Genomic DNA, 25253 nt, shown 5'->3' on the forward strand with positions numbered 1-25253 from the left:
TTATTCTCTAGACATCTGTGCATTTTACTGTAACATATTTATCTTTATATGTGCTTATGAGAATTACTAGGCTTATTTTTTCTCAGCCTGAGAAAGCTTAGTTAACATCCCTGCCTCAAAGGAGACAAAAAATTCTTAGTATGGCTTTTAGAAGGTTGGCGGTAATAAATCTTCCCAAATGCTTTCTTTTAAGGGTAATCTTTGCTTAAATTTTTAAAAGTTAAGGTGAGTTATAGATATGATAGTCTTTCCTTTAAAAAAGAAAGAACAAAAGGATAAAAATTGCTGAAAACCTGAATGCCACATTCCTATTCACATCACTTTAATAATTTATCAAGTGCAGGGCCAACAATATGAAATTTTCATGTATGAGTATCATCCAACCTCATATAAAAGTAACACGTGAAAAGCAAGTCAGACTAAAATCACAAATACCAGTAACTCTCGGCTACAGGTCTCTGTATTACAATAAAACATCATTTATAAAGAAAAAAGATAAAGATTTCTGGTTTTAGAAATTAAATTTTATCATTTTTTGTAGAATTTTTTAAAATAAAAATTCAGATTTAAATTATAAAGGTCAAAAGCAGGTGATAAAAATCATTCCTGTGTTAACTGCAATTGGGACCAGAAATAGGGGACAGCATTGTAAAATTATATTTTTCTTCTTTATATTCAAGATCACTAGTTTTTAGTATAGATTGGACAAAGTTAAGGAGGTTTGAAAAATAGTGTTCAGGACTTCATCTCAGGTGCTTTATTCTAACAGAGGTCCCCAAGTCTGCAGAAGTCATTTTACCTGAATAAGATACGTGAGGTTTTACCCTCCGGTTAGTGTTCTCAGAAATTCTGAATTTGTGTGTGTGAATGAGTGTGTGTGTGTGAGAGAGACCTGGGGCAGAAAGAAGAAAAAGGCAATGTGGAGGGATGGAGAAACAGGAATATTTACTGTAGCTTCACTGAAAGCTGACTTTTACACTTACTTCCAAAGGACTTAATCTCAAAACAATACATTCACAAAAGACACATCTAACTGCACCCATTTTATCTCCTGAGAAGAATTAAAAGGAGGAAAACTCTCAGTGGATCTCCTTTTGTCACCAGTGTTGCCGGAAGACAAGATTTAGAAACTACGTGTGGTTCATTTGAATCTCTGAGTCTGTAATATGTCAGAATAGGGTTTCACGGAGATGCTGGATCCCCCTTCCAGCTGGCAAAGAGCGTTTTCCAACCCTAGAAAATGCTCTAATGCGTCATTAAATTTAACAAACAGTGGGGTCGCCTGTAACTGTCACAATTCCTGGATCAAGCTCAGTTTTCACTCTCCTTTCTGAAGGAGGTGCAGGTGGAGACAAAGTTGGGAGGGCATTTGCCAGGGCATTTTCCCCCTTTTTCTCAAGGTGGGCTGATCCGGGGCTCTTTGACCTTATTACTTTTGATCTCCAGCTTAGTCCTCCATCACACTACATTTCGTCCTCCCTGGAAGTCATTCCTTCTGCTTCCTTTGTCCCCCAAGGAACAGTACAGATCTGTGCAACGTGGGGAAAAAAGGAATAATAATAACAGTAATAAAGGGCTGTGATAAAGATTGCTGCAGCAGACATGAGGCTAAGTGCATTCTATAGAGCAGCCAGCTGGGCAGGCTCCCGGGAGGCTACTGTTTTTAGGTGCTGTCTAGTCCATTTTCAACTTATAGTGACCCCATGTGACTGTGTAGAACTGCCTCATAGGGTTTTCTTGGCTGTAATCTTTATGGAAGCAGACCTCTAGGTATTTCTCCCGTGGAGCCACTGGGTGGGTTGGAATCACCAACTTTTCTATCAGCATACGAGTGCTTACCCATTGTGCCACCAGGGCTCCTTCCCAGGAGGCCTCACCCCACTATCTGGAGCTTGGAAGAGACCCTCTGCCTCTGTACCACTGCTTTCCAAGAGAAGGTCAAGTCCAGCTACCCTCTCAGGGCTTCTGGAGAGAGAGGCTGCTGTATTTTATTTAATGCAGTCCGTCTAGGTTAGGGACCATGACTTCCATTTCTCAGAGACTCCTTTTGCATGTCAGTTAAGGCACATTACTCAATCACCCTTTATTTCAGCTTTCTCATGGTTGAAAAGGGTCTAATCATAGTACTGGCCTTATAGGGATTTTGAAAGGATTACATAATAACTATAAAGACTTATAACTGGCACATAGTACCAAATACTGTTTAGTTATTGTTATAATTGTTGTTACTGTTATTGAGGAGGTGTAGATTAATTCTGAAGGTAACGAGTTCTTACAGGTCAGCCACCTAGTAAACAGGGAAGGGCAAGAGAGCTAGTGCATTTCTGTAGATTGACAGGAGACTACGCAAAGTAGGCAGCTATATCCTTTCTGATCATGCCCCTTTATTAGTTGTTGGAATGAATGGATAAGGCATGAGTGATCTCCCCACCCATCACAGAAGGCTGACTGGAGTTCCTTTGTTCATGGTCCATTTAAGATCTCCGTGTTCAATTTACTACTATGGATTCATGTCCTCCCTCAGTTGATTCTTGACCTGCAGTCATTTCTTTTATGTACTTACTGGGATGATTTTTTTTTTCTTTGTTGTTGTTGCCTAACTTAATATTTGAAAACTGCATAAAACCACGTCATAGTGGAATTAATGTATGTAATGAGAAGCAGTTTAGAAGTCAAGTTCTCAAAGAGGCTTTATAACAGATTTTTAGATGTTCTCTATTTGGTACCCAGCGCTAGTGGCACTTAAGCTAAAGAAGAATCAATGGCAGAACACACAGTGTTGATGAAATTTTGCGGTGAATATACTGTTTATTTCATTTTCAGAGTAATATGTTTGTTCCTCAGGCTATTTAATCTGTTCAGTATTCAAAAGGCAAATGAGTTTCTGTTCATGAGGCAGAAAGTGGCATTTTTAAAATATTGGCAATATTAGATTCTGCTGGTGTTTCTTCATCTTCAAGATACATAAAATTAAGAAATGGGAACTCTGCAATCGATGCATCATTACTAATATTTAAATACTATTTTCAACATTTTTGCAATTTACTGTCCTCTGATATTTGTCACTTTTGCAAAAGATGGAAACGTAGTTTCAAATATTATATGTTTCCTCACTACACATATTAAGGGTCTTTTGTGTAAAGTAGTAATGGAATATGCTTGAAGTGATCAAAACTTAATGGAGCATAGAGCATTTGTAGGCCAGAAGCTTTAGGATGGAATGCAACCAGCAGTAAATGTCTAAATTTATTTCCTTCTAGACTTTCATCTTACAGTGATTTTTTGCAAGAATAGTATTAGGGTCTTGTTGGGAACATTTAATAGAAGCTATAATAGATAATAACTGACTCTGAAATTAGTCATTTTGAGGCAGAGGTACCCTTTGAGCCAGTGATAAGAATTGAATTGTGTCGCTACATCATGTTTTCATTTTGCTGTCACAGCCCAGCAATCCATATTCATAGACTCCTGGTGCTAAGCTCATTGCCAGTTTAACACAGATGTGGGAGAGATATGTACAATCTCCTCAGTCTTTTGATCCTTTCTTATTTTTTATTTGAGGAAATGGCATAGTAACTTCAGAGCAGAGATAACAGTATAATAAGGTGTCTTAGGAACAAAATTATCAAAAGATTAATTTGGTGTGTACCTAAAATATGTATATATATACTCATACATAAAGTACATTTATGCAAAAGAAGCACTACTATGGTTAAATGTAAAATTCAGTCAAAATTTTCTCAGACATTTCAGATTTGTGAGTATAATACTATAGTAAGATACTGCACTATTTCTCGCTTTTTGCTTTTCTTTCAAGAAAAACCTCTCTTTCCGTATATTTCTATGAAGAACACTGGTCCTTTTTTTTCTGTAGAAGTTAGATTTCACAATTTTGTTACATTGGCTATACTCTATTCTCAGTTATGTTTTATTTTTATATTTTATTTTATGTTTTTAATAAATGTTTCTGTGTGGTCGAATTTTGACAAATGTTGGCTGAGTATCCCCTGTGAGCCTAGCACTGTGGAAGTTGGGGTGTGATTACTGCTTCACACTGAGAGCCGTGTTCACTGAGTGGGGATGGCTGCTTCCACCCAGGAGGGCAGAGAAGGCTTCCTGAGAGAGATGGGTAGGATTTTAACGAAAGGAAACAGGAAGAAGTCACTCTAGGTGAGGGCACACTCTAAACAAATCAAGGGAAGTACAGAATGCATTTTGGTTTGACTGAGACAAAAGGTGTTTTCAGCTGAAATGGGGAAATTCGACTGGAGAGATTGGTTATGACCACAGCGTGAAAATCTTTGAATACCATGTTGAAAACTTGGGACTTCAATTTATGGATGATACGTCCAAAAAATAAGCAATCTAGAGATTGTTGGTGAACAAGGGAATGATATGATTTGATAAGACACATTTGCTTTCTGTTTATAGGTAATATACATGGTTATTCCCCCTGCCATGTGCTCTTAAATTAAAAATTCTGTCTGCAATCTATAACATTGATAATGCTTTTTTTTGCTTTATAATTAAAATAGCTAGCTCTGTTTACAGTATTTTAATACAAACTATAAAAAATAAGTGGAAACCCTGATGGTGTAGTGGTTAAGAGCTATGGCTGCTAACCAAAAAGTTGGCAGTTCAAATCCACCTGGCGCTTCTTGAAAATTCTATGGGGCAGTTCTACTCTGTCCTATAGAGTCCCTATGAGTTGAAATTGACTCGACGACAATGGGTTTATGAAAGATATAAAACTTGACTCTAGACTCTAAGACAAAAAGTCTCCTCTAGGAAAGAATTATACGAATTTTACCATGAAAAAATTTAAAACCATGAATAGATGTACATCAGATGGCAGACTGAGTTGTTTAAATTGGTGTTTACCTATTTAAAGTCATCAAATTATTATTTGATGATTTCATAAAAACCTTTGGTATCTGAAATAGATAAATTGTTGTTGTTGTTAGGTGCTGTTGAGTTGGTTCTGACTCATGCACACCAGAACGAAATATTGCCCATTCCCACACTATCCTCACAATCACTGCTATGTTTGAGCCCATTGCTGTGGCCACTGTGTCAGCCCATCTCATTGATAGTCTCCCTCTTTTTTGCTAACCCTCTACTTTGCCAAGCATGATGCCCTGCCCCAGGGACTGGTCCCTCCTGATAACATGTCAAGTATGTGAGATGAAGTCTCACCATCCTTGCTTCTAAGGATCATTCTGGCTGTACTTCTTACAACAGATTTGTTCATTCTTCTGGCAGTCCATGGTGTATTCAGTATTCTTTGCCAACACCATAATTCAAATGCATCAATTCTTCTTCAGTCTTCCTTGTTCATTGTCCAGCTTTCGTGTGCATCTGAGGCAATTGAAAATATTATGACTTGGGTTAGGTACACCTTAGTCTTCAAAGTGACATCTTTGCTTTTCAACACTTTAAAGAGGTCTTTTTGCAGCAGATTTGCCCAATGGAATACATCATTTGATTTCTTGACTGCTGCTTCCATGGGCATTGATTGTGGATCCAAGTAAAATGAAATCCTTGACAATTTCAATCTTTTCTCCATTTATCATGCTGTTGCTTATTGGTCCAGTTGTGAGGATTTTTGTTTCCTTTATGTTGATATGTAATCCATGCTGAAGGCTGTGGTCTTTTATCTTCATCAGTAGGTGCTTCAGGTCCTCTTTTCTTTCAGCCAGCAAGCAAGGCACACTATCCCATACCAGAAAAAAACCAAACCTGTTGCCGTCGAGTCAATTCCAACTCATAATGGCTCTGTAGGACAGGTAGAACTGCCCCATAGAGTTTCCAAGGAGTTGCTGGTGGATTTGAACAACCCACCTTTTGGGTAGCAGATGTAGCTTGCTGTATAGCTCTCAACTACTGTGCCACCAGGGCTCCCACCATCCCATAGTGGTGATATATTTTCATTTATACAAAACAGCTAAAATTTGCATAATGTCAGATAATAGAGCTTTTTCTAAGGGGGAATTAGCTCTAAGTATCTCTCTTTGGCTTTTCTGGTAATAAAACTCAAATTATAGCACTAACGTAGTTCCTGGCTCATAGAAGATACTCAGTATATACTTAGTTTATATATACTGTACATATACATATACATATACATATACATATACATATACATATACATATACATATACATATACATATACATATACATATACATATACAATATACACAGTTGATATATATATATAACTCGTGAAAAAAACCTGTTGCCATCAGGTCAATTCTGATTCATAGCGACCCTATAGGACAGAGTAGAACTGCCCCATAGGATTTTCAAGGAGTGGCTGGTTGATTTGACTGCCGACCTTTTAGTTAGCAGCCATAGCTCTTAACCACTGCACCACTAGGGCTCCATGTATTTATATATGTGTGTGTGTGTGTATGCATGTTACATATATGTATAGAGTCCCTGGTTGGTGCAAATGGTTGACAAGCTTGGCTGCTAACCAAAAGGCTGGAGGTTTGAGTCCAGCCAGCGGCACTTAGGGAAAAAGGCCTGGTAATCTACTTTAGGAAAATCATCACTGAAAACTGTATGGAGCACAGTTCTACTCTGACACACACATGAGGTTGCCGAATTGGAGTCAACGGCAATTGTAACTGGTACCATATATGTAAACAGCTTAGCTCTAGTAGTATGAATAATTACGTAACTTCTAGTACATTTTATTGTTTGGGTAAGTTTGCTTATCCTAAGTGCATTTATAATAAACTTCTTCCCCCTCCAACTTTTCAATGTGGAAATTTCCTAAAAAGAAAGTTGAAGGACTAGTATAACAAACAGCTGTGTATCTACTACCTAAATTCAACAGTTGTTCATATTTTATAATGAATTTCTTTTAAAGTGAATTGATACTTGGTAAATATTATTCATTCTTCATCTTAACACTAGCTACAACATTTGGCTGATAATTTTGGAAAAGGCATGAAGGGTTTAGTTAGAGATCATTGAGACACAGGAAGTCCTACCAGTCGTTTATTCTAAAGGCAATTAAAACATAAAAATTTTGTGGAATTTTCCCCTATTCTAATGTATCCAAATTTATATTTTTAACTATATCATCTACTTACGCAAAGGTAGTTTCATATATAACTATTTTTAAGGGAACGTTTTAAAATGACATTAACTTTGGAACATTCTAAATTATGCACTTCTAAATCAGAATATTAGAAACTTACAAAAATATCTACAGTGGGAATTGGGACTGCAGATGAATGTATCTATACACACATTCCTATATTCTTATAATTTGTGTACAGTTTATTGTCAATAGAAGATAACATATGTCTCTTTTTTCAGTTAGTCAGCTTCATCAGTGGGCCAAATTTTATGGTAACCATGAAAGCTGTAAATTTTCCTCTGAGTTTGCATACATATTAAAATAATTTTATATTCAGAAATGCGAGCTTCAGTTTTTTTTTCTATCATGAGTCACATTAATACTGAGCAACCTTTTCTTTAATTTATTGTAAATCACTCTTCTGCTTTAAAGAAGATTACTACAACTGTCTGGATGGTAGCAGTTTGTGGATGTAAGTGATAAGTCAGAACAGTGCACGTGTGTGTGTGTGTGTGCATGTTGTGTGCTGTAGAGTCTATTCCGACTCATAATGACCCTCTAAGACAGAGCAGAACTGCCACGTAGGGTTTCCAAGGCAGTAATCTTTATGGGAGCAGTCACTAGGTCTTTTGTCCCATGGAGCCCCTGAGCCTGTTTGAACCACAGACCTTTCAGTTGACAGCTGAGTGCCTAACCATTGTTCCACCAGGGCGCCTTCAGCTAAGACTAAAAAAAAAAAAAAGACTAGAGAAGCTAAAATAGCGCTTGAAGGGTGAGTCCCCCCAGAACTGGAGGAAAGCAAGCCAGGTCAGGGCACATAGGACGAGTAAGAGCCAGTGCAAGTGGAAGTCAGATGAAACATGATAGAAAGGGATCAGGAAGATATCAGAGAGTAAGGTGAAAGGAGAGGCCCCAAATGAAAAACACTATCTTCAGGGGCTGATAACAGGAAATCGTGTGTAACAATCCCTGCAGGGCACCAGTGGCCAGATCAGCCTCAGTACCTGGGACAGAGGTTTTTTTTTTTTTTTTTTTTAAAGGTAACTTTGACAGACAAACCCTTAAAGTGGAAGCATTTGAGTGAAAGAGAAAGGGCAGAAAGAAGAAGGTTGTAAAGTTTTCAGCATGTTAGCTCCTTGTTCACTGACTAGTGCCTAGTTGATACAGACATGGGCTGGAGACATTCTGGAACTTCCCACAAACTAACAGGGATTCCAAACTGTATCAGATGTTTTTTAAGTGCAGAAATTGGACCCCTTTTCTACTTGAGTAAAAGGACCCTGGTGATCAGAAAGATATGTCTTAAATCCCATAGGAGTCTGGGCTACATTTCCTCTTACTTAAAAAGGAAGACGATTTCCAGTTCACATGGATTGTGCGTTGCATCTTGTTTAAACGAGGAAAGGAATGCTTGTTTCACAGTGTCGGGAGAGTAGCATCTATCCAAATGCGAAATATCAGTTGTTTCCCTAAAAATACTTTAAATTCCATACTCAAGCAAGCAGAGCAATAGATTATAGTTAATTAGTGTCCAACAAGGGAACTAGGTGTTGTGTAAATGTACATCATGTGAGAATTTATGTGTACTCAAGTGTGTCCACTAAATGTCTTTGCTAGTCTCATAGTTTCTTTTGGTTTTGATCTGCCTTGTCCTCAGGAAACCTATCCAAAAAAATTAAAAGAAATTTTTTTTTTATTGTGCTTTAGAGCACAAATTAGTTTCCCATTCAAAAATTTATGCACAAATTGTTTTGTGACATTGGTTTCAATCCCCACAATGTGTCAGCACTCTCCCCCTTTCTACCCCGGTTCCTCTTGTCCATTTGTCCAGTGTTCCTGTCTGTTCCTGCCTTCTCGTCTTTGCTTTGGGTAGGTTTTGCCTGTTTGGTCTCGTATACTTGATTGAACTAAGAGACACATTCTTCATGTGTGTTATTGTCTGTTTTATAGGCCTGGTTAATTATTTAGCTGAAAGGTGGACTTTGGAAGTGGCTTCAGTTCTGAGTTAGCAGGGTGTCTAGGGGTCATAGTCTCAGGGGTTCCTCCAGTCCGGTCTTTTTTTTGTGAATCTGAATTTTGTTCTACATTTTTCCCTGCTCTGTTCAGAACCCTCTATTGTGATCCCTGTCAGGACAGTTGGTGGTGGTAGCCGGGCACCATCTAGTTCTGGGTTCAGGCTGTTGGAGGCCATGGTTCATGTGGCTCATCAGTCCCTTGGACTAACGTTTTCCTTATGTCCTTTGTTTTCTTCATCCTCTTTTGCCCTGCACACGATGGGACCAATAAATGTATCTTCGATGGCTGCTTGTGAACCTTTAAGACTGCAGCTGCTACTCACCAAAGAACATTTTCTTTATGAGCTGTGTTATGCCAGTTGACCTGGATGTCCCCCAAGACCATGGTCCCTATCCCTCAACCCTAGTAATTCAGTCCCTCAAGGTGTTTGGATGTGTGTGTCTAGGAAGCTTATATGACTTTGTTTGGTCAAGTTGTGCTGACTTCCCCTATGTTGTGTGCTGTCTTTCCTTTAATCAAAGTTAACTCCTGTCTACTGTCTAGTTAGTGATTTCCTCTTCCAACCCTCTCCTTCCTCGTAACCACTGAAGACTGTTTTTTTCTTGTATAAATCTTTTCTTGAGTTTTCATAATTGTGATCTCAAACAGTATTTGTCCTTTTGTGATTGACTTATTTCACTGAGCATAATGCCCTCCAGATTCATCCATGTTGTGAGATGTTTCGTGGATTCATCATTGTTCCTTATTGTTGCATAGTATTCCATTATGTGTATGTACCATAATTTGCTTATTCATCCTTTTGTTGATGGCCACTTAGGTTGTTTCCATCCTTTTGCTATTGTAAATAATGCTGCAGTGAACATAGGTGTGCATATGTCTATTCTTGCGACGTCTCTTATTTCTATAGGATATATTCCTAGGGAGGGGATCACTGGATCTTATGGTATTTCTATCCAGCTTTTTAAGGAGGTGACGTTTCATTTTCCATATTGATTGTATCATTTTACATTACACTTGCAGTGCATAAGAGTTTCAACCTCCCCAAAGCCTCCCCAGCATTTGTTATTTTCTGTTTTCTTGATTAGTGTCAGTAATGTCAGAGCGAGGTGGTATCTCATTGTAGTTTTGATTTGTATTTCTCTAATGGCTAATGATTGTGAGCATTTTCTCATGTGTCTGTTAGCCACCCAAATGTCTTCTTTGGTGCTATGTCTGTTCATATTCTCAGCCCATCTTTTAATTGGATTATTTGTCTTTTTGTTGTTGATGTGTTGAAGTATTTTATGGATTTTAGAAATTAGACCCTTGTTGGATATGTCAAAGTCAAATTTTTTTTCCCAGTCTGTAGGCTTTCTTTTGGTAAAGTTTTGTTTTGAGCCTAAGTGTTCGATTTTTAGGAGCTTCCATCTAGTTTATCTTCTGGTATTTGAATTGTTAGTTATGATTTGTATTTATGCAATGTATTAGGGCCCCTAGTGGTGTCCCTGTTTTTCCGTCCATGGTCTTTATCATTTTAGGCATTATACTTAGGTCTTTGATCCATTTTGAATTAGTTTTTGTGTATGGTGTGAGGTATAGGTCCTGCGTCTTTTTTTTTTTTTTTTTTTACAGATGGATATCCAGTTTTGCAATCTCTATTGGTTAAGAAGAGTATCTTTTCACCATTTAACGGACTTTGGGTCTTTGTCAAAGATCAGCTGACCATGGGTGGATGGATTTACATTTAGTTCTTGATTCTGTTCCATTGGTCAATGCTGTTGGTATTTGGATTGGGATTGTGTTATATCTGTGGATTGCTTTGGGTAGAATTGACGTTTTCACCAATGTTGAGTTTTCCTATCTGTGAGCATAGTATGTATTTCCATTTATGTAGGTCTCTTGGTTTCTTGCAATAGTGTTTTGTAGTTTTCTTTGTATAGGTCTTTTATGTCCCTCGTTAGATTTATTCCTAAGTATTTTATCTTTTTAGGTCCTATTATAAACGGCATTGTTCTCCTGATTTCCTTTTTGAAATTCTCTTTGTTGGCGTATAGGAATCCAACTAATTTTTGTATACTTATCTTGTATCCTGCTATTCTTCTGAATCTTTCTATTAGTTTTGGTAGTTTTCTTGTGGAATCTTTGGGGTCCTATGTGTATGGTATCATATCATCTGCAAATGGGGATAGTTTTATTTCTTCTTTTCCAATTTGGATGCCTTTTATGTCTTTTTCTTGATTTATTGCTGTAGCAAAGATTTTCCAGCACAGTGTTAAATAGGAGTGGTGATAAAGGGCATCCTTGTCTTGTTTCTATTCTCAGAGAAATGCTTTTACCCCCTCTGCGTTAAGAGTGATGTTGCCTGTAGGTTTTGTGCAGATGCCTTTTACTATGTTGTGGAATTTCTCTTCTTTTCCCATTTTATTGAGAGTTTTGTTTTTGTTTTTTTAATCAGGAATGGGTGTTAGGCTTTATCAAAGCCTCAAAGCCTTTTCTGCATAGATTGAGATGACCATGTGATTCTTTTCTTTTATTGTGTTTCTGTAGTGGATTATATTGATTGATTTTCTAATGTTGAACCATCCTTACATACCTGGTATGAATTCCACTTGGTCTGAGTGTATTATTTTTTTGATATTACGCTGAATTCTCTTGGCTAGAATTTTGTTGAGAACTTTTGCATCTACATTCATGAAAGATATTGGTCTGTAATTTTCTTTTTTTTTGTGGTGTCTTTGCCAAAAAAAATTTTTTTTTTTTTTTGCCTGCTTTGGTATCAGCATTATGCTAGTTTCATAGAATGAATTTGGGAGTATTCCTTCCTTTTCTGTGCTCTGAAATAATTTGAGTAGTGCTGGTGTGAGCTTTTCTCTGAATATTTGGTAGAATTCTCTAATGAAGCCGCTGGGGCCAGGGTTTTTTTTTGTTGTTGTTGGGAGTTTTTTCTTATTACCACTTCAGTCTCTTCTCTTGTTATAGATCTGTTCAGATTTTCTGTCTCAGTTTGTGTTAGTTTAGGTAGATAGTGTGTTTCTAGAAATTTGTCCACTTTCTCTAGGCTCTCAAATTTGTTGGGGTACAATTTTTCATAGTATTCTGTTATGATACTTTTTATTTCAGTTGGGTTGTAATGTCTCCTATCTCGTTTCTTATTTGCATTATTTGCTTCCTCTCCTGTTTTTCTTTTGTCAGTTTGGCCAACAGTTTTTCAATTTTGTTGGTATTTTCAAAGAACCAACTTTTGGTTTTGTTGATTCTTTCTGTTGTTTTTCTGTTCCATTTATTCCTGCTCTAATCTTTATTATTTCCTTTCTTTTAGTGCCTGTGGACTTCTTTTGCTGTTCTCTTTCTATTTGTTTGAGCTATAGGGCTAATTTTTTTGGGCCTGTTCTTTTTTGATGTTTGCATTTGTTGCTGTAAATTGATCTTTGACCACTGTCTTTGCTGTGTCCCAAAGGTTTTGGTATGATGTGTTTTTTCATTCTCATTTGATTCTATGAATTTTTTTTATTCCCTCTTTGATGTCTTCTCTTACCCAGTTGTTTTTAAGCATCGTGTTATTCAGTTTCCATGTATTTGATTTTCTTTTCCTTATTCTACTTGTTACTGATTTCTACTGTTATAGCATTGTGATCAGAGAGAATGCTTTGTATTATTTTGATATTGTGGATTTAATTGAAGGTTGCTTTGTGGCTTAAAATGTGGTCTATTCTGGAGAACGTTCCATGTGCATTGGAAAAGAATGTATACTTTGCTTCTGTTGGGTGGAATATTCTATATACGTATATGAGGTCAAGTTCATTGATAAAAATATTTTTATATTTAATATTTTAATGCTTTCAACAACCTATTTATCTTTTTTTATTTCCTTTCCTGGTTAAGGTTCTTAATCATTCTGTGCCATTCATTCCTTATTTGTATGCTGGGAATAATAATAGTATTCCCTTTATAGAGATGCTTTGACAATTAAATGAGATAATACTTGAAACCACTTAACTCAGTGTCCAGCTCTCAAGTTTTAGTTATTTTTTCTTATTAAAGGATATGAAGGTCATTTACTCCAAAATCCAGTGCTGTTTTTGGTGTCTCATGATGTCATGCTCGTCTGTGATAGATGTGTTTTGCTTGTACTTTTTAATATGGACATTGAGACCATTCATTTCTACCCACTGGATTTCCTGGAGTTGAATTTAAACATTCCCATCAAAGTTGATGTGACTCTGGCCATTCTCCTTATTCTTTACCAAGCGTGATGACAGCCTTTATGTGTGCACTAGGAAAATAATGTTATTACCTTCTGCCAGCTCCGTCCTAAAAATGGCATCATCTTGATCTCATGAACATAACAGCAATGCAGGAAAATATATCATGTTGAGGAGGAAATTATGATCAGTTTGGTGGTGAATAAGATAAAATTTTAGGAAAACCTGCGTATCATACAGATACATTTGATTTGACCTTTTTCTTCCCAGGAACATCATGATTGGTTATGAAATCATTTGGAGTCCCCTGTAGACTTTGCTCTAAAACTGAAGTATGTGATGGTCTTTCTTTCTTGTTCACAAGAAGAAACTTCATGCAAGTTAGTTTGCTTTTGTTGAAAAACTTCAGGAAACTCATCTATGAAATGTAGACTCACACACAGAAAAAAAAATATAGTACACCTTACTGTTCTTCTTTCAGCCCACGTGAGATCTTTTTCCACATTATGCAACACTTTAAAAAAATGTTCTCAACACAATGCCAAAACTCCAGCAATTCCTTAGACTGCTTTCAGGGGTTGTGGAGGTGGGGAAAGCATGCACTCAATACTGTATTATTTTCAGATTTTTTTCTTTACATAGACAGGAAATGTGTCAATGAATGCAGAAAGGTAGAACAGATTTCTAAAATTTAGACCAGCAATTATAGACATCAGAGCTCTGAGCTTCTTTTTGTTCCTCGGTAATTTCTAAAATAAATAAAATACTAAATGGGGTAGTGTAAAAATTATTTGGTAATAATGAGTAAAGATTGTTTTGACAGTGTCTGACACTTCAGGGACGTAACTCGTTATTCTGACTGTATTAATTGAGGCTTCTTTTTTCCCATTTTAGTGACGATTTCAACAAGCACCTTCTTTGACGGCTTGCTGGTAACAGGACTATACACATCTACAAGTGTTCAGGCTTCACAGAGCATTGGCGGTTCTAATGCTTTCGGATTTGGTAAGTTATCCTAATACAAGAAACTAGTAATTGTAGATATTTTATGCAGCTATAGATCTTATTTTTTGGAAAAATTGGCTTTAAAAGCTTAATACATGTGTTAGAGAAAATAATTTAAAGTGATTTTTGTGTGCTTAAATTTTAGTGAGTTGAAATAAGTCATGTAAATATGTGGCCAACTGTGAGCTCGATGTGACTGTCCATCACTTTCTGTCTACTGCTGCTGTTCCACTTGGTTCTGTGGGGCTCATGTGAATTTTTGTGTACTGTTGCTTAGGTTGCTAGAATTCACTCTGATGCCAGTGTGGTCGTTCAGTAGTCTGCTCTCATAAACACTTCTTAAAACTCTGTGGTAGGCAAAAAGTGTCATTTTAAGTTTGGCAAGTAAACATCGTGTAGAGTGGAGGATAGTAATATTTATTAAAATAATTTAATTCTATAAGTATTCACAAAAGAATACCATTTAATATTTAAAACATTCATAAGGGGTCATAGGCCTTAAATCAGAGAACTGGCATGTTGCTTATGTGAAAGGGCAGAGGCTACGTGATAGTCACTAATCCCAGAGGATTCTCGATTTGGAAATCTCTAGTTTCCCCATAATGCTGTAAATATGCCAAGCTGGGATTAAGTAGAACCTTCACAGCATCAGAAATGTACATTTAAAATACCAGATTATATAAGAAATGAAGTCACTGATTTTACTCTAAAATTGGAAAATTGCATGTGACTTCCTCCATTGGTGTGAGATAAAATTGCATCACCAAAGGCAACCATGTCTCAACACTTTATTTTTATGGCGGTAAATAAATCAACAGTTTTTACCTACTTTTGATATGTGAAAGGGCACCTCATCTGTGTTGAGTCCCAGCAGTAGCTCTGCCCAAGTGACTCATCAATTGACGTGAGAACAATAATATCCAGGCTGAATTGTCACTCTGCTTGCCCAACATGAGGTCCACAGCCTCAGGGCTTAAAGAAACCTGGAAGTCATTTAATCATCGTGTTAAATTAGTTGACCATTGAGAATTTGCCCTATTTTTAAAAGAGCCTAGATAAGATTTTACAGTCTGCTGGTAGCTAATTCTAAGTCCTGATCATCAGGAAAGAAAAAATTCCTCTGAAGTCTAAAAATTCCATGCCACTTTTTTTCCTCTGCAGAGAGAATTTGAGATTACATTCATATATATGATATATGCATATAAATATGTGGCATCCAAAAAAAAACAAACCAAGCTCACTGCCATTGAGTCGATTCTGACTTACAGTGACCCTATAGGACAGAGTAGAACTGCCCCATAGAGTTTCCAAGGAGCACCTGGAGGATTCGAACTGCCAACCTCTTGGTTAGCAGCCATAGCACTTAACCACTACGCCACCAGGGTTTACTACCTGCTGTATTACAACAGGACTCATAAGTGCGGTTGACAGATTTAGCAAATAAAAATATAAGACACTCAGTTAAATTTGAATTTTAGGTAAACGCTTAATTTTTTTAGTATAAAACCAAAATGAAACCCGTTGCCGTCAAGTTGATTTCGACTCATGGTGACTCTATAGGACAGAGTAGAACTGCCCCATAGGGTTTCCAAGAAGTGGCTATTGGGTTCAAACTGCAGACCTTTTTGTTAGCAGCTGAGCTTTTAACCACCGTACCACCAGGGCTCCTTTTTTTAGTGTAAGTATGCAATATTTGGAGTCCCTATGCAGTGCAAATGGTTAACACTGCTATCCTAAAGGTTTGAGGCTTGAGTCCACTCAGAGATACCTTGGGAGAAAGACCTGGTGTCTGCTTCTGAAAAACCAGCTATTTAAAACCCTGTGGAGAACAGTTCTACTCTGACATACACAGGTGGGGTCACTGTGAGTTGGAATTGACTCAGTGACAACTGGTTTACTGGTTTTATGCAATATTTTGGACAAGACATACTGGGTTCCCTCCTAGCTCAATTAAATCAAAACCTCTGGGTGGTAGAGCTTGGGCATTGGTCATTTGTAAAGCTCCCCAAGTGATTGTAAATGTTAACCAAGGTTGAGGACCACTGCACTGGACCAGTCCCCAGTCCAGCAGCAAAGCATCACTGCAACCTCGTTTGTTCAGAGTTGCAGGCCTCACTGGGTGGGACTCAGAGATAAGTTTTTAAACAAGCAGTCTAGGTAGTTTCAATGAAAACTAAAGTTTAAGAACCACTAGTCTAGTGGGAGAGACAAACCCATTAAAAACTCATTGCCCTCAAGTCAATTTCGACTCATAGCAACCGTACAGAACAGAGTAGAAGTGCCCCCATAGGGTTTCCAAGGAGCAGCTGGTGGATTCGAACTACCAACCTTTTTGGTTAGCATCTGAGCTCTTCACCAGTGTACCACCAGGGCTCCTTGTAGGAGAGACAGGCATTAATTAAATAACTGTGTTAATATATAATAGCAAACTTTGGTAGAGGCTAGCAAAGAAATGTTCTGAGTATTGAGAGAGGGTACAACAGAGAGACTAGATTTAGTCTGGGATGAAGTTGGGTGAGATGCTGAAGAATTGGTATTTGAGCTGAGATCTGAAGGATGATTAAGAGTTAATTAGCTAAGGGTCTGTGGAAGGTGGAGTACAGCATACCTGAAGGAAGAAACACTTTGCAAAGGCCTCAGGGTGAGAAGATGCCTGGTGTTTCAAGAACTGAAAGAAAATCTTGGGGTAACTGGACCTGGAATCTAGAGGGAACATGTAAGGCTGGATAGGAGACCAGGGCCTGACCTTTCAGGATGTTATAAGTTTTTGGTTTTTACACTAAGAGAAGGGGATGCCATTAAGGGTTTTAGGCTGAAGAGAGACCCCACTAGCCTTTCGTTTTAAATAAATCACTCTGGGGTCAGCATCGAAACCAAATGGTCAAGGCCAGGAGTAGATGGAGGAAGACCATTCACTGGTTAAAGATTCTGATATGGCAAAGCACGTAAGGAGCCTAGGTGCAGGCTGGCTGCCATAGGCATCACGAAGAAGCCATGTGTGGAGGGTTAAGAGTTGTGGGCTGTGCAGTCATGCTTGCCGATCCCATCCCCACCCCTTATTCATTGTGTGCCTCAGCCAAGTTACTTACTTTTTTGGTTTAAAGTCCACATCTATGAAATGGTGATAATAATGGTGCCTGCCTCATAAGATGTTGGGTAGCTGTGAGCATTAAATTAGGTAATTTATGTGCAGCCCTTAGTACAAAGAAAACACTCAATGAAAATATCCATTCCAAAATTATAACTCTTCATAACCGGAGCAGCTGATTTCCTTAGTACAGGAGTTTTATATACTTCCTTGGGGTGGGAGGGTGGAGGTAGAGAAAAAACAGTTCTCAAGTGGAATTAATCTTGGGCTTGTAGCTTGAGATGATTTGTGAGGACTTGGCTGAGTGAAGGATGTATCATTTGTCAATTTGGGGGCTTTAGATGAAGATAGTTGTTAACGAGTATTCACAGCTATGTTATAAACACATTTTGAAAGGACCTATTAAATGCATGTATCAAATTACCTCAGACTTTTTGCTAGAAAGCCGTACAAAAATTAAGAATGAAATTGTTAGAAATTGTTTAAGACACTCAAACTTCAAGATATTTTCTGTGGTGGCTTTGAAAGCTGTAAACAGGCAGTTTTCACTTGAATTAGAATGTATTTTGATTAGCTTAAATTGGACTTAGCCTTCCTCTCACTCTCAAGCCTATATCGTTGGTTTGATGGACTGAGTTGGTTTCTGAATGTGGGCACAGCCCATCGATGGTAGTTTGACTTCCATAATAAAATGCTCAGATCTCCATCTAGACAGCAGGCGTTTTTATAGGACATGATTTTTATATGGCTGGGTAGAGAGGCGGGATCTTTTTAAAGTTCCTGTAATGGCCAAATAAATTTGTGTATATTTATGATAGTGGTTATTAGTAAGTTTAAAAACTAAACTTAATAATATGGCTGAATATTGTTGAACAGAATTAGCCTTCATGAATAATGTTTTTGAATAGGGAAAACAACAACAGCAACAAAAAAACCTGTTGCCATCGGGTCCATTCCGACTCATAGTGACCCTATAGGACAGAGTAGAACTGCCCCATAGAGCTTCCAAGGAGTACCTGGTGGATTTGAACTGTTGACTTTTTGGTTAACAGCCATAGCTCTTAACCACTATGCCCCCAGGGTTTCATTTGAATAGAAAGTAGGAGGTAAATTATCTTTTTAGATAAAACGGTCACTTTGGGCAACAGCCACATTAATCTTTTTGTATTTGATTTAACAGATTCTTTACAATTTAAAACCAAAGTGAAAAGATTGAATTTGGTTAGCGTGTGGATGGGAAAGTGGAGTAAACTTGTAGAAGGTAAAACTTCAGAGTCGCTGTGTTTGAGTAGTTTAGTAGTTTTAGTAGGATTAGACTGAAATAATGTGTCATTCTTTGATCTAGAACAAAGGAGTTATTGAATGCATAAACTATTATTAGGCTCTGACTTTCTGATGGAGTATTAAGCAAACACGATTTGTTTGGCATTTTTCCAACATACTGTAGGACTTGTGTGTGATAATGTGTAACTAGCTGTGACAGATATTGTGAAGTAGAGACTAAATAGGTACTTCTACTTCTGAAAGTTTTTCTCCCCTTAATTTTAATATACTAATTACACTAAAGTTATGGCCACTCTCCTTTGAATATAAAATGTGTGTCTGACCAGCCAAAATAAGGCCATAATTATTTTTAAGATACTGTTTATAAATGTAATTCCACTAACATAACTACAGCCTTTTATGCAAGACCAGAGTTCTTTAAAATGCATGCCTCACCGACCAAAAATAGACAAATGCCTAAATAGCCAGAAATACATTAAAACAATAGCTATGCGAAAGATGACTGTAAGCCAGCAATGCATGATTTGAAATACCTCATCTTGCTTGTCAATATAAGAAAACATGCTGCCCGAGGGAAGTGTGATGCTTAATTATGGATATCTCTTTGTGCATCCCAGAAAAAAAGAATGCTTCCCTTTCGTCTTTGGCTTTGAATTCCAGCTCAATCACGTAAATCTTGAAGGCTCATTGCGGTCGATAAATGAAGAGCTATTTGAATATCCTTTCATAGAAAATTGTTCCTTTTCCAGGAGCTGAAATGCATTTTACTCAATATTTAGTATTCTGGCTCTAAAACCTAGAGTTTTTGCTCGGTTTTTAGTATTCTGGCTTTAAAACCTGAGAATTGGGTTTGCAGTGCTGATAAAGAGCAGCCACACTTCAAATTGTTAGATCTTGCATAAATTAAACTTTTGTACTGTGCAATGCCTAGGTAGCTTTGCCCAGCTAATGTAGTACATCAGCTATTTTAGCAGTTTTTCTCTTAAACTTTTATAGTTTCCTATGTGTTTGATTTCTTTTTCTGTAATAATTAGGCTTCGTAGGTCCAATAATTTGCTAAATTTTACAAAACTCTTAAAATGGCAAGATTCAATGAAACTCAGGTTTTGGGGAAAATGTAATCAACAGATCCAGTATTTTTTCTCTTAAATATTCAGTGAATCCTGTCATATCTTTAGTAGTCATTAAGTGACTAACATACAAATTTAATATTTTCAATATTATCTTTATTTAAAACAGTATTAGAATTACTGAACTTAATGATCTGATTTTTTTTTTCCAATATGATTCGACACTCTTACTTTAGGTGAATAGGGATATAGTTACAAAGCAAATTATTTAAATGTCTTAAGAAAGACTTCAAATTTCAGTAAATCTCGTATTATTCACTACTGTGTGCCAATAAGTTGATTCCGACTCCTAATGACCCTATATGACTCCACAACAATTTTTTTTTGGTTTAATTAAGAAAAATGTATACTTCAGTAGATTTAGATTGTATAATGAATGTTTAACTGCCAAGATGCAAGTTTTTGTTACTACCGTGTTTCATTGACACCAAAAATAAAAGTATAAGGTTTTATTTAAACTAACTTTTGGTTATCCTTCGTGTTAAGACTAAGAAGAACCTTTCACAACTTGCTAATTGTTCTCTCCCCACTACCACCCCTAGAGTTCAGTCTTAGGTGTCCTGTCTGTGTGACTATGAAACACACAAATGTCCTGAATACGTGTACATATTTCAGCTTAATATGTATAAAGAGGGGCAGCCACTATCAACTTCATTAAATACCGTTCTCTATGGTAGTGGTATTTACTTACTAGCATAAATTTTGCTACTGTTTTACTCAGAGCAAGCTTGTTAAATTCATTTTGTCTGTCTCTTTACAAAGAAGTGCTAAAATAAATGCAATTTAAACATACTTGAGCAATTCAAAGGTATGACCTTCTGCTTGGTATGGTAATTAACAGAAAGGCTCTAGGTTAATTAAACAAATTATTCTAGTCAACGGTACAAGGACTGTAGCTGACAAGAGGTGAAACTGTCATTAATTTTTCCTGTTTACAGAGTATTAACCTAACCATTTGGGTATACTAACATTACCTTCATTAAGAGATGGTATTATCTAATATGTATTCAATATATGACAAGGAATTCAGGCTATACCTCCATTCCTAAATAACTAGCTAGAAAATACCTACTGCCATTGAATTGATTCCAACTCGTAGCAACCCTACAGGACAGAGTAGAACTGCTCCCGACTTGACGACCCACAACAAGCTTGAAAATAACCACTTAACTATAGTAGTAGTAGACATGATGAATATAAAGCTATTAATTAATCAGCAGATTGCTAAAACAAATGTTTAGGAGCAAAAGAGGGGCATGAGATTCAGGCCAAAGTGGAGCGGTTAGTGAAGAAAGGCAGCTCAGGGCAATGGTTCATTACATGCTCTCTGCAGTCAGGCAGCTTGAGTTCCACTCTTGACCCTGCCATGTGCTAACCTGGGCCACATACTACCCTTCCCTGAGCCTCAGCGTCTGCATTTGTAAAATGAGAATAATAATAATAATATTGCCCAGTTCACAAAGTTGTTAGACGGTGTCATGGATTGAATTGTGTCCCCCAAAAATATGTGTCAACTTGATTAGGCCATGATTCCCAGTATTGTGTGGTTGTCCTCCATTTTGTGATTGATATAATTTTCCTATGTGTTGTAAACCCTAATCTCTGCCTGTGGTTAATGAGGCAAGATTAAAACCAAAAATCTAAGCCCATTGCCGTGGAGTCGATTCCGACTCGTAGTGACCCTATAGGACAGAATAGAACTGCCCATAGAGCTTCCATGGAGTGCCTGGTGGATTTGAACTGCTGACCTTTTGGTCAGCAGCCAACGATTAGATTATGTTAAAGAGGATTAGGGTGGGATGTGACACCCTTGCTCAGGTCACATCCCTGAATCAATGTAAAGGGAGTTTCCTGGGGTGTGGCCTGCGCCACCTTTTATCTTACAAGAGATAAAAGGAGGGACCTCATACCACCAAGAAAGCAGCCCTGGGAGCAGAGCGTGTTCTTTGGACCTGAGGTTCTTGTGCAGAGAACCTCCTAGACCAGGGGAAGACTGATAACGAAGACCTTCCTCCAGATCCCACAGAGAAAGCCTTCCCCTGGAGCTGGCACCCTGAATTTGGACTTGTAGCCTACTAAACTGTGAGAGAATAAATTTATCTTTGTCAGAGCCACCCACTTGTGGTATTTCTGTTATAGCAACACTCAGTGACTAAAACAGGTGGATTAAATGAGATTATATATTCATGTTTAAACTATTCTATGCTCAAAAATAGTTAGGTATTATTTAAAGATTCAGAAAGAAGTAAGAATTCTTTCTCTGAGACGAAAAAAGAACAAGAAGATGGGCCAAGAAGTGGGAAATTTGAGAGGAGAGAGGTTGACTAATGCTGGGTCAGATGAACCTAGTTTCTTACCCATTACCCATAGAATTTATAGCTGGAACAGACCTTCATTAGAGTCTGGCTCAGTCCCCTACCTCCAATGTGTAGGTAAGAAAACAAGGCTTAGGAAGGGAAAGTGGTCATTATTACATGAGACAGTGGTAAGTATGAGAATTAAAACCAGGTGTTTTGATACCAAGTCTAGTTCTTTGATCGCCCTCCCACTGCCCTTTTTTTTTTGAGGTATAGCCCACATAACATAAAAGCTATCATTTAAAAATGCACAATTCAGTGGTATTTAGTATATTCACTATGTTGTGCAACCATTACCACTATCTAATTTCAGAGCATTTCCATCACCCCAAAGAGAAACCTCGTAACTCTTAGCAGTCAGTCCCAAATCCCCCCTCCTTCCATCCCCTGGAACCATGAATCTACTTTCTGTCTCTATAGGTTTGCCTGTTCCATATCCTATAAATGGAACCGTGTAATATGTGACTTTCTGTGTCTGGTTTCTTTCACTTAGCATAATGCTTTCAAGGTTCAACCATGTTATTGCTGGTATCAATACTTTATTCCTTTTTATTGCTAAATAATAGTCCATTGTATGGATATACCACATTTTGTTTTTCTATTTATCAGCTGATAGACATTTGGCAATTCTCAGATTCTTCAAAGGAGTTAACCCACTGCTGTCGAGTTGATTTCGACTCATAGAGACCATATAGGACAGAGCAGAACTGCCCCATAGAGTTTCCAAGGAGCGCCTGGCGGATTTGAACTGCTGACCTTTTGGTTAGCAGCCGTAGCACTTAACCACTACTCCACCAGGGTATCCTAAAAGGAATTTAAAAAACCAAACCCACTTCCATCGAGTCAATTCTGACTCATAGCGGCCCTATAGACAGAGTACAACTGCGCCATAGAGTTTCCAAGGAGTGCCTGGTGGATTTGAACTGTCAACCTTTTTGTAAGCAGCCATATTAACTCTTAACGACTATGCCACCAGGGTTTCCATTCCCTTATTTAGGGTCCCTGATTTCCTCTGGCTGTGTCTGCCAGGAAAACACCCTGTCTTCCTTTAGGATCTCTTTACTGACTCACCTCTTCTACTGAGCCTTTGTGAGCCTCCCTCTCTGGAATTCCTTCTGGCTGGTCTGATGGGCAAACACCCCATCATCTTTTAGGGCCTCTTTCCTGACCCAGCTCCTCTATTGAGCTCTTGTGAGCCCTTCTCTCTGGAACTCTCTACTCCCTCCTCCATGCTTCACTCTGTTCTCTTAAGAGACCTCCTCCAGCCCCCTATAACTCTGTATTGAACTTTCTAGTTAAGGGACAGGAAAACTGGACAAATGGAAACAGGGAACCTGGGGTGGAGAAGGGGAGAGTGTGGACACATTGCAGCGTTGGCAGCCAATGTCACAAAATAATTTGTGTATTAACGAGAAACGAATTTGCTCTGTAAACTTTCACCTAAATCACAATGAAAAAAGAAGCCTCCCAGCCAAAAAATAACTTGTTTTTACCTCTTTGAGGATAAGAAGGTGGTCTAGTCATCTTGACTTCCCATGGCACGTAACAAGTGCTTAGTAAATTTTACTGAATTAATAAACCACTGAAAATCTTTGTTTGCAAGTATATGTCTGTAGGTGAGAGAGAGGAGAATATTATAAATCTGTTTGAGAATATCTATGAATCTATAAATGTATGTGTATGTGTACACATCTGTACCTGAATTTAAAACTGTACAAACATATATAAATTTTATCATCGAAGATCCCGGGGAAATTTATCATTCTGGCTCCCACTTTGCCTCCTTCCTGCAGGTGGCAGGTACCGTTGCCTTCAGATAGGACAGTGACTGATTAAGGCCTTCTAGAGAATCAAGAGTTTAGAAAGTACCTCAGGAGATTTTTCAGTCCATAACATCTTCCACCAAAACAAAACCCATTGCCATCGAGTCCATTCCGACTCATAGTGACCATATAGGACAGAGCGGAACTGCCCTGCAGGGTTTCCAAGGCTGTAATCCTTTTGGAAGCAGACTGCCACATCTTTCTCCTGCGGAGCACCGACCTTTTGGTTAGCAGCCAAGTGCTTTAATCACTGTGCTGCCAGGGCTCTCGTATTATCTTAAAAAGAAAAAACAAACCCATTGCCACTGAGTCGATTCCTACTCGTAGCGACCCTATAGGACAGAGTAGAACTGCCCCATAGGGTTTCCAAGGAGCAGCTGGTGGATTCGAACTGCTGACCTTTTGATTAGCAGCCAAGCTCTTAACCACTGTGCATATTATCTTAGGACAGGTCAATGTTTAATAATACATGATGCTTCATATATATATGTGTGTATATATATATATTTTAAATCTCTTAGACCTTTCCAGAAATAATGACTGTACAACTTCTTGGAAATGTATTATATGATTATGTCAATTGAGGAGATTAAGAAAGACTTCCCTGTACAAATGTGTAAACTCTTACTCTAATTTCAACACCTTTCTCATATAATTTCTTATATAATTGAAAATAGGAAATGTTTGTTAAGAAGTAATTAAGTCACTTCTGTCTTTCAGACAAAAATCATCATCCTCATAAGACCCATCTGTTTCCTATTTTCTTAATAATTTACTTGTCAGTTTTCTCTGGACATTCCACAGAATCTGGGTAGAGGAATTTAGCCCTGTGCACAAAAATCACTGTAAGATACTTTAAAAACGTATCCCTGAGGAAGAGTCCTAGTTGTTTTCTCTTCCTTGTTGTCAGCTGCCTTCTAGTTGGCCCTCGACCCATGGTGACCCCATGTGTTATGGAGTAGAACTGCTCCATTCTGTTTTCTTGGCTGTAATTTTTGTAGAAGCAGATTGCCAGGCCTTTCTTCTGTGTTTCTCTTCCTTACTCCTGCTCAAAGTCATGTGCACTGAATCAGTCAGTTGTTCATAAATGACAAAGTCAGTAAACGCACATTTTAGAGCATGTTCTGATGGAAGTTGCCACTATCCTATATAAGTTATGATTTTTGAAATTATTTTGTTATAATTTTTCCTGTTAAAGTGTTAAAATTTTATTCTGAAGCAATTCTTCTGTTCTGGAAAAGTGTAACCTTGTTTTTGTGATTAAAGAAGACATTTGCC

General features: G+C 37.7%; 1 protein-coding gene across 1 annotated transcript in view; it reads left to right on the top strand.

Moving 5' to 3' along the window:
- Window positions 1-25253, top strand: part of RELN (reelin) — a 525949-nt gene that overhangs the window by 60736 nt on the left and 439960 nt on the right. Inside the window, exon 2 of the mRNA XM_064289885.1 lies at window positions 14183-14293. Coding sequence (XP_064145955.1) covers window positions 14183-14293 — 111 coding nt within the window. The remainder of the gene's footprint in view (window positions 1-14182; window positions 14294-25253) is intronic.

The sequence above is a fragment of the Loxodonta africana genome, chromosome 8 (assembly GCF_030014295.1).
Source record: "Loxodonta africana isolate mLoxAfr1 chromosome 8, mLoxAfr1.hap2, whole genome shotgun sequence".
Lineage (NCBI taxonomy): Eukaryota > Metazoa > Chordata > Mammalia > Proboscidea > Elephantidae > Loxodonta > Loxodonta africana.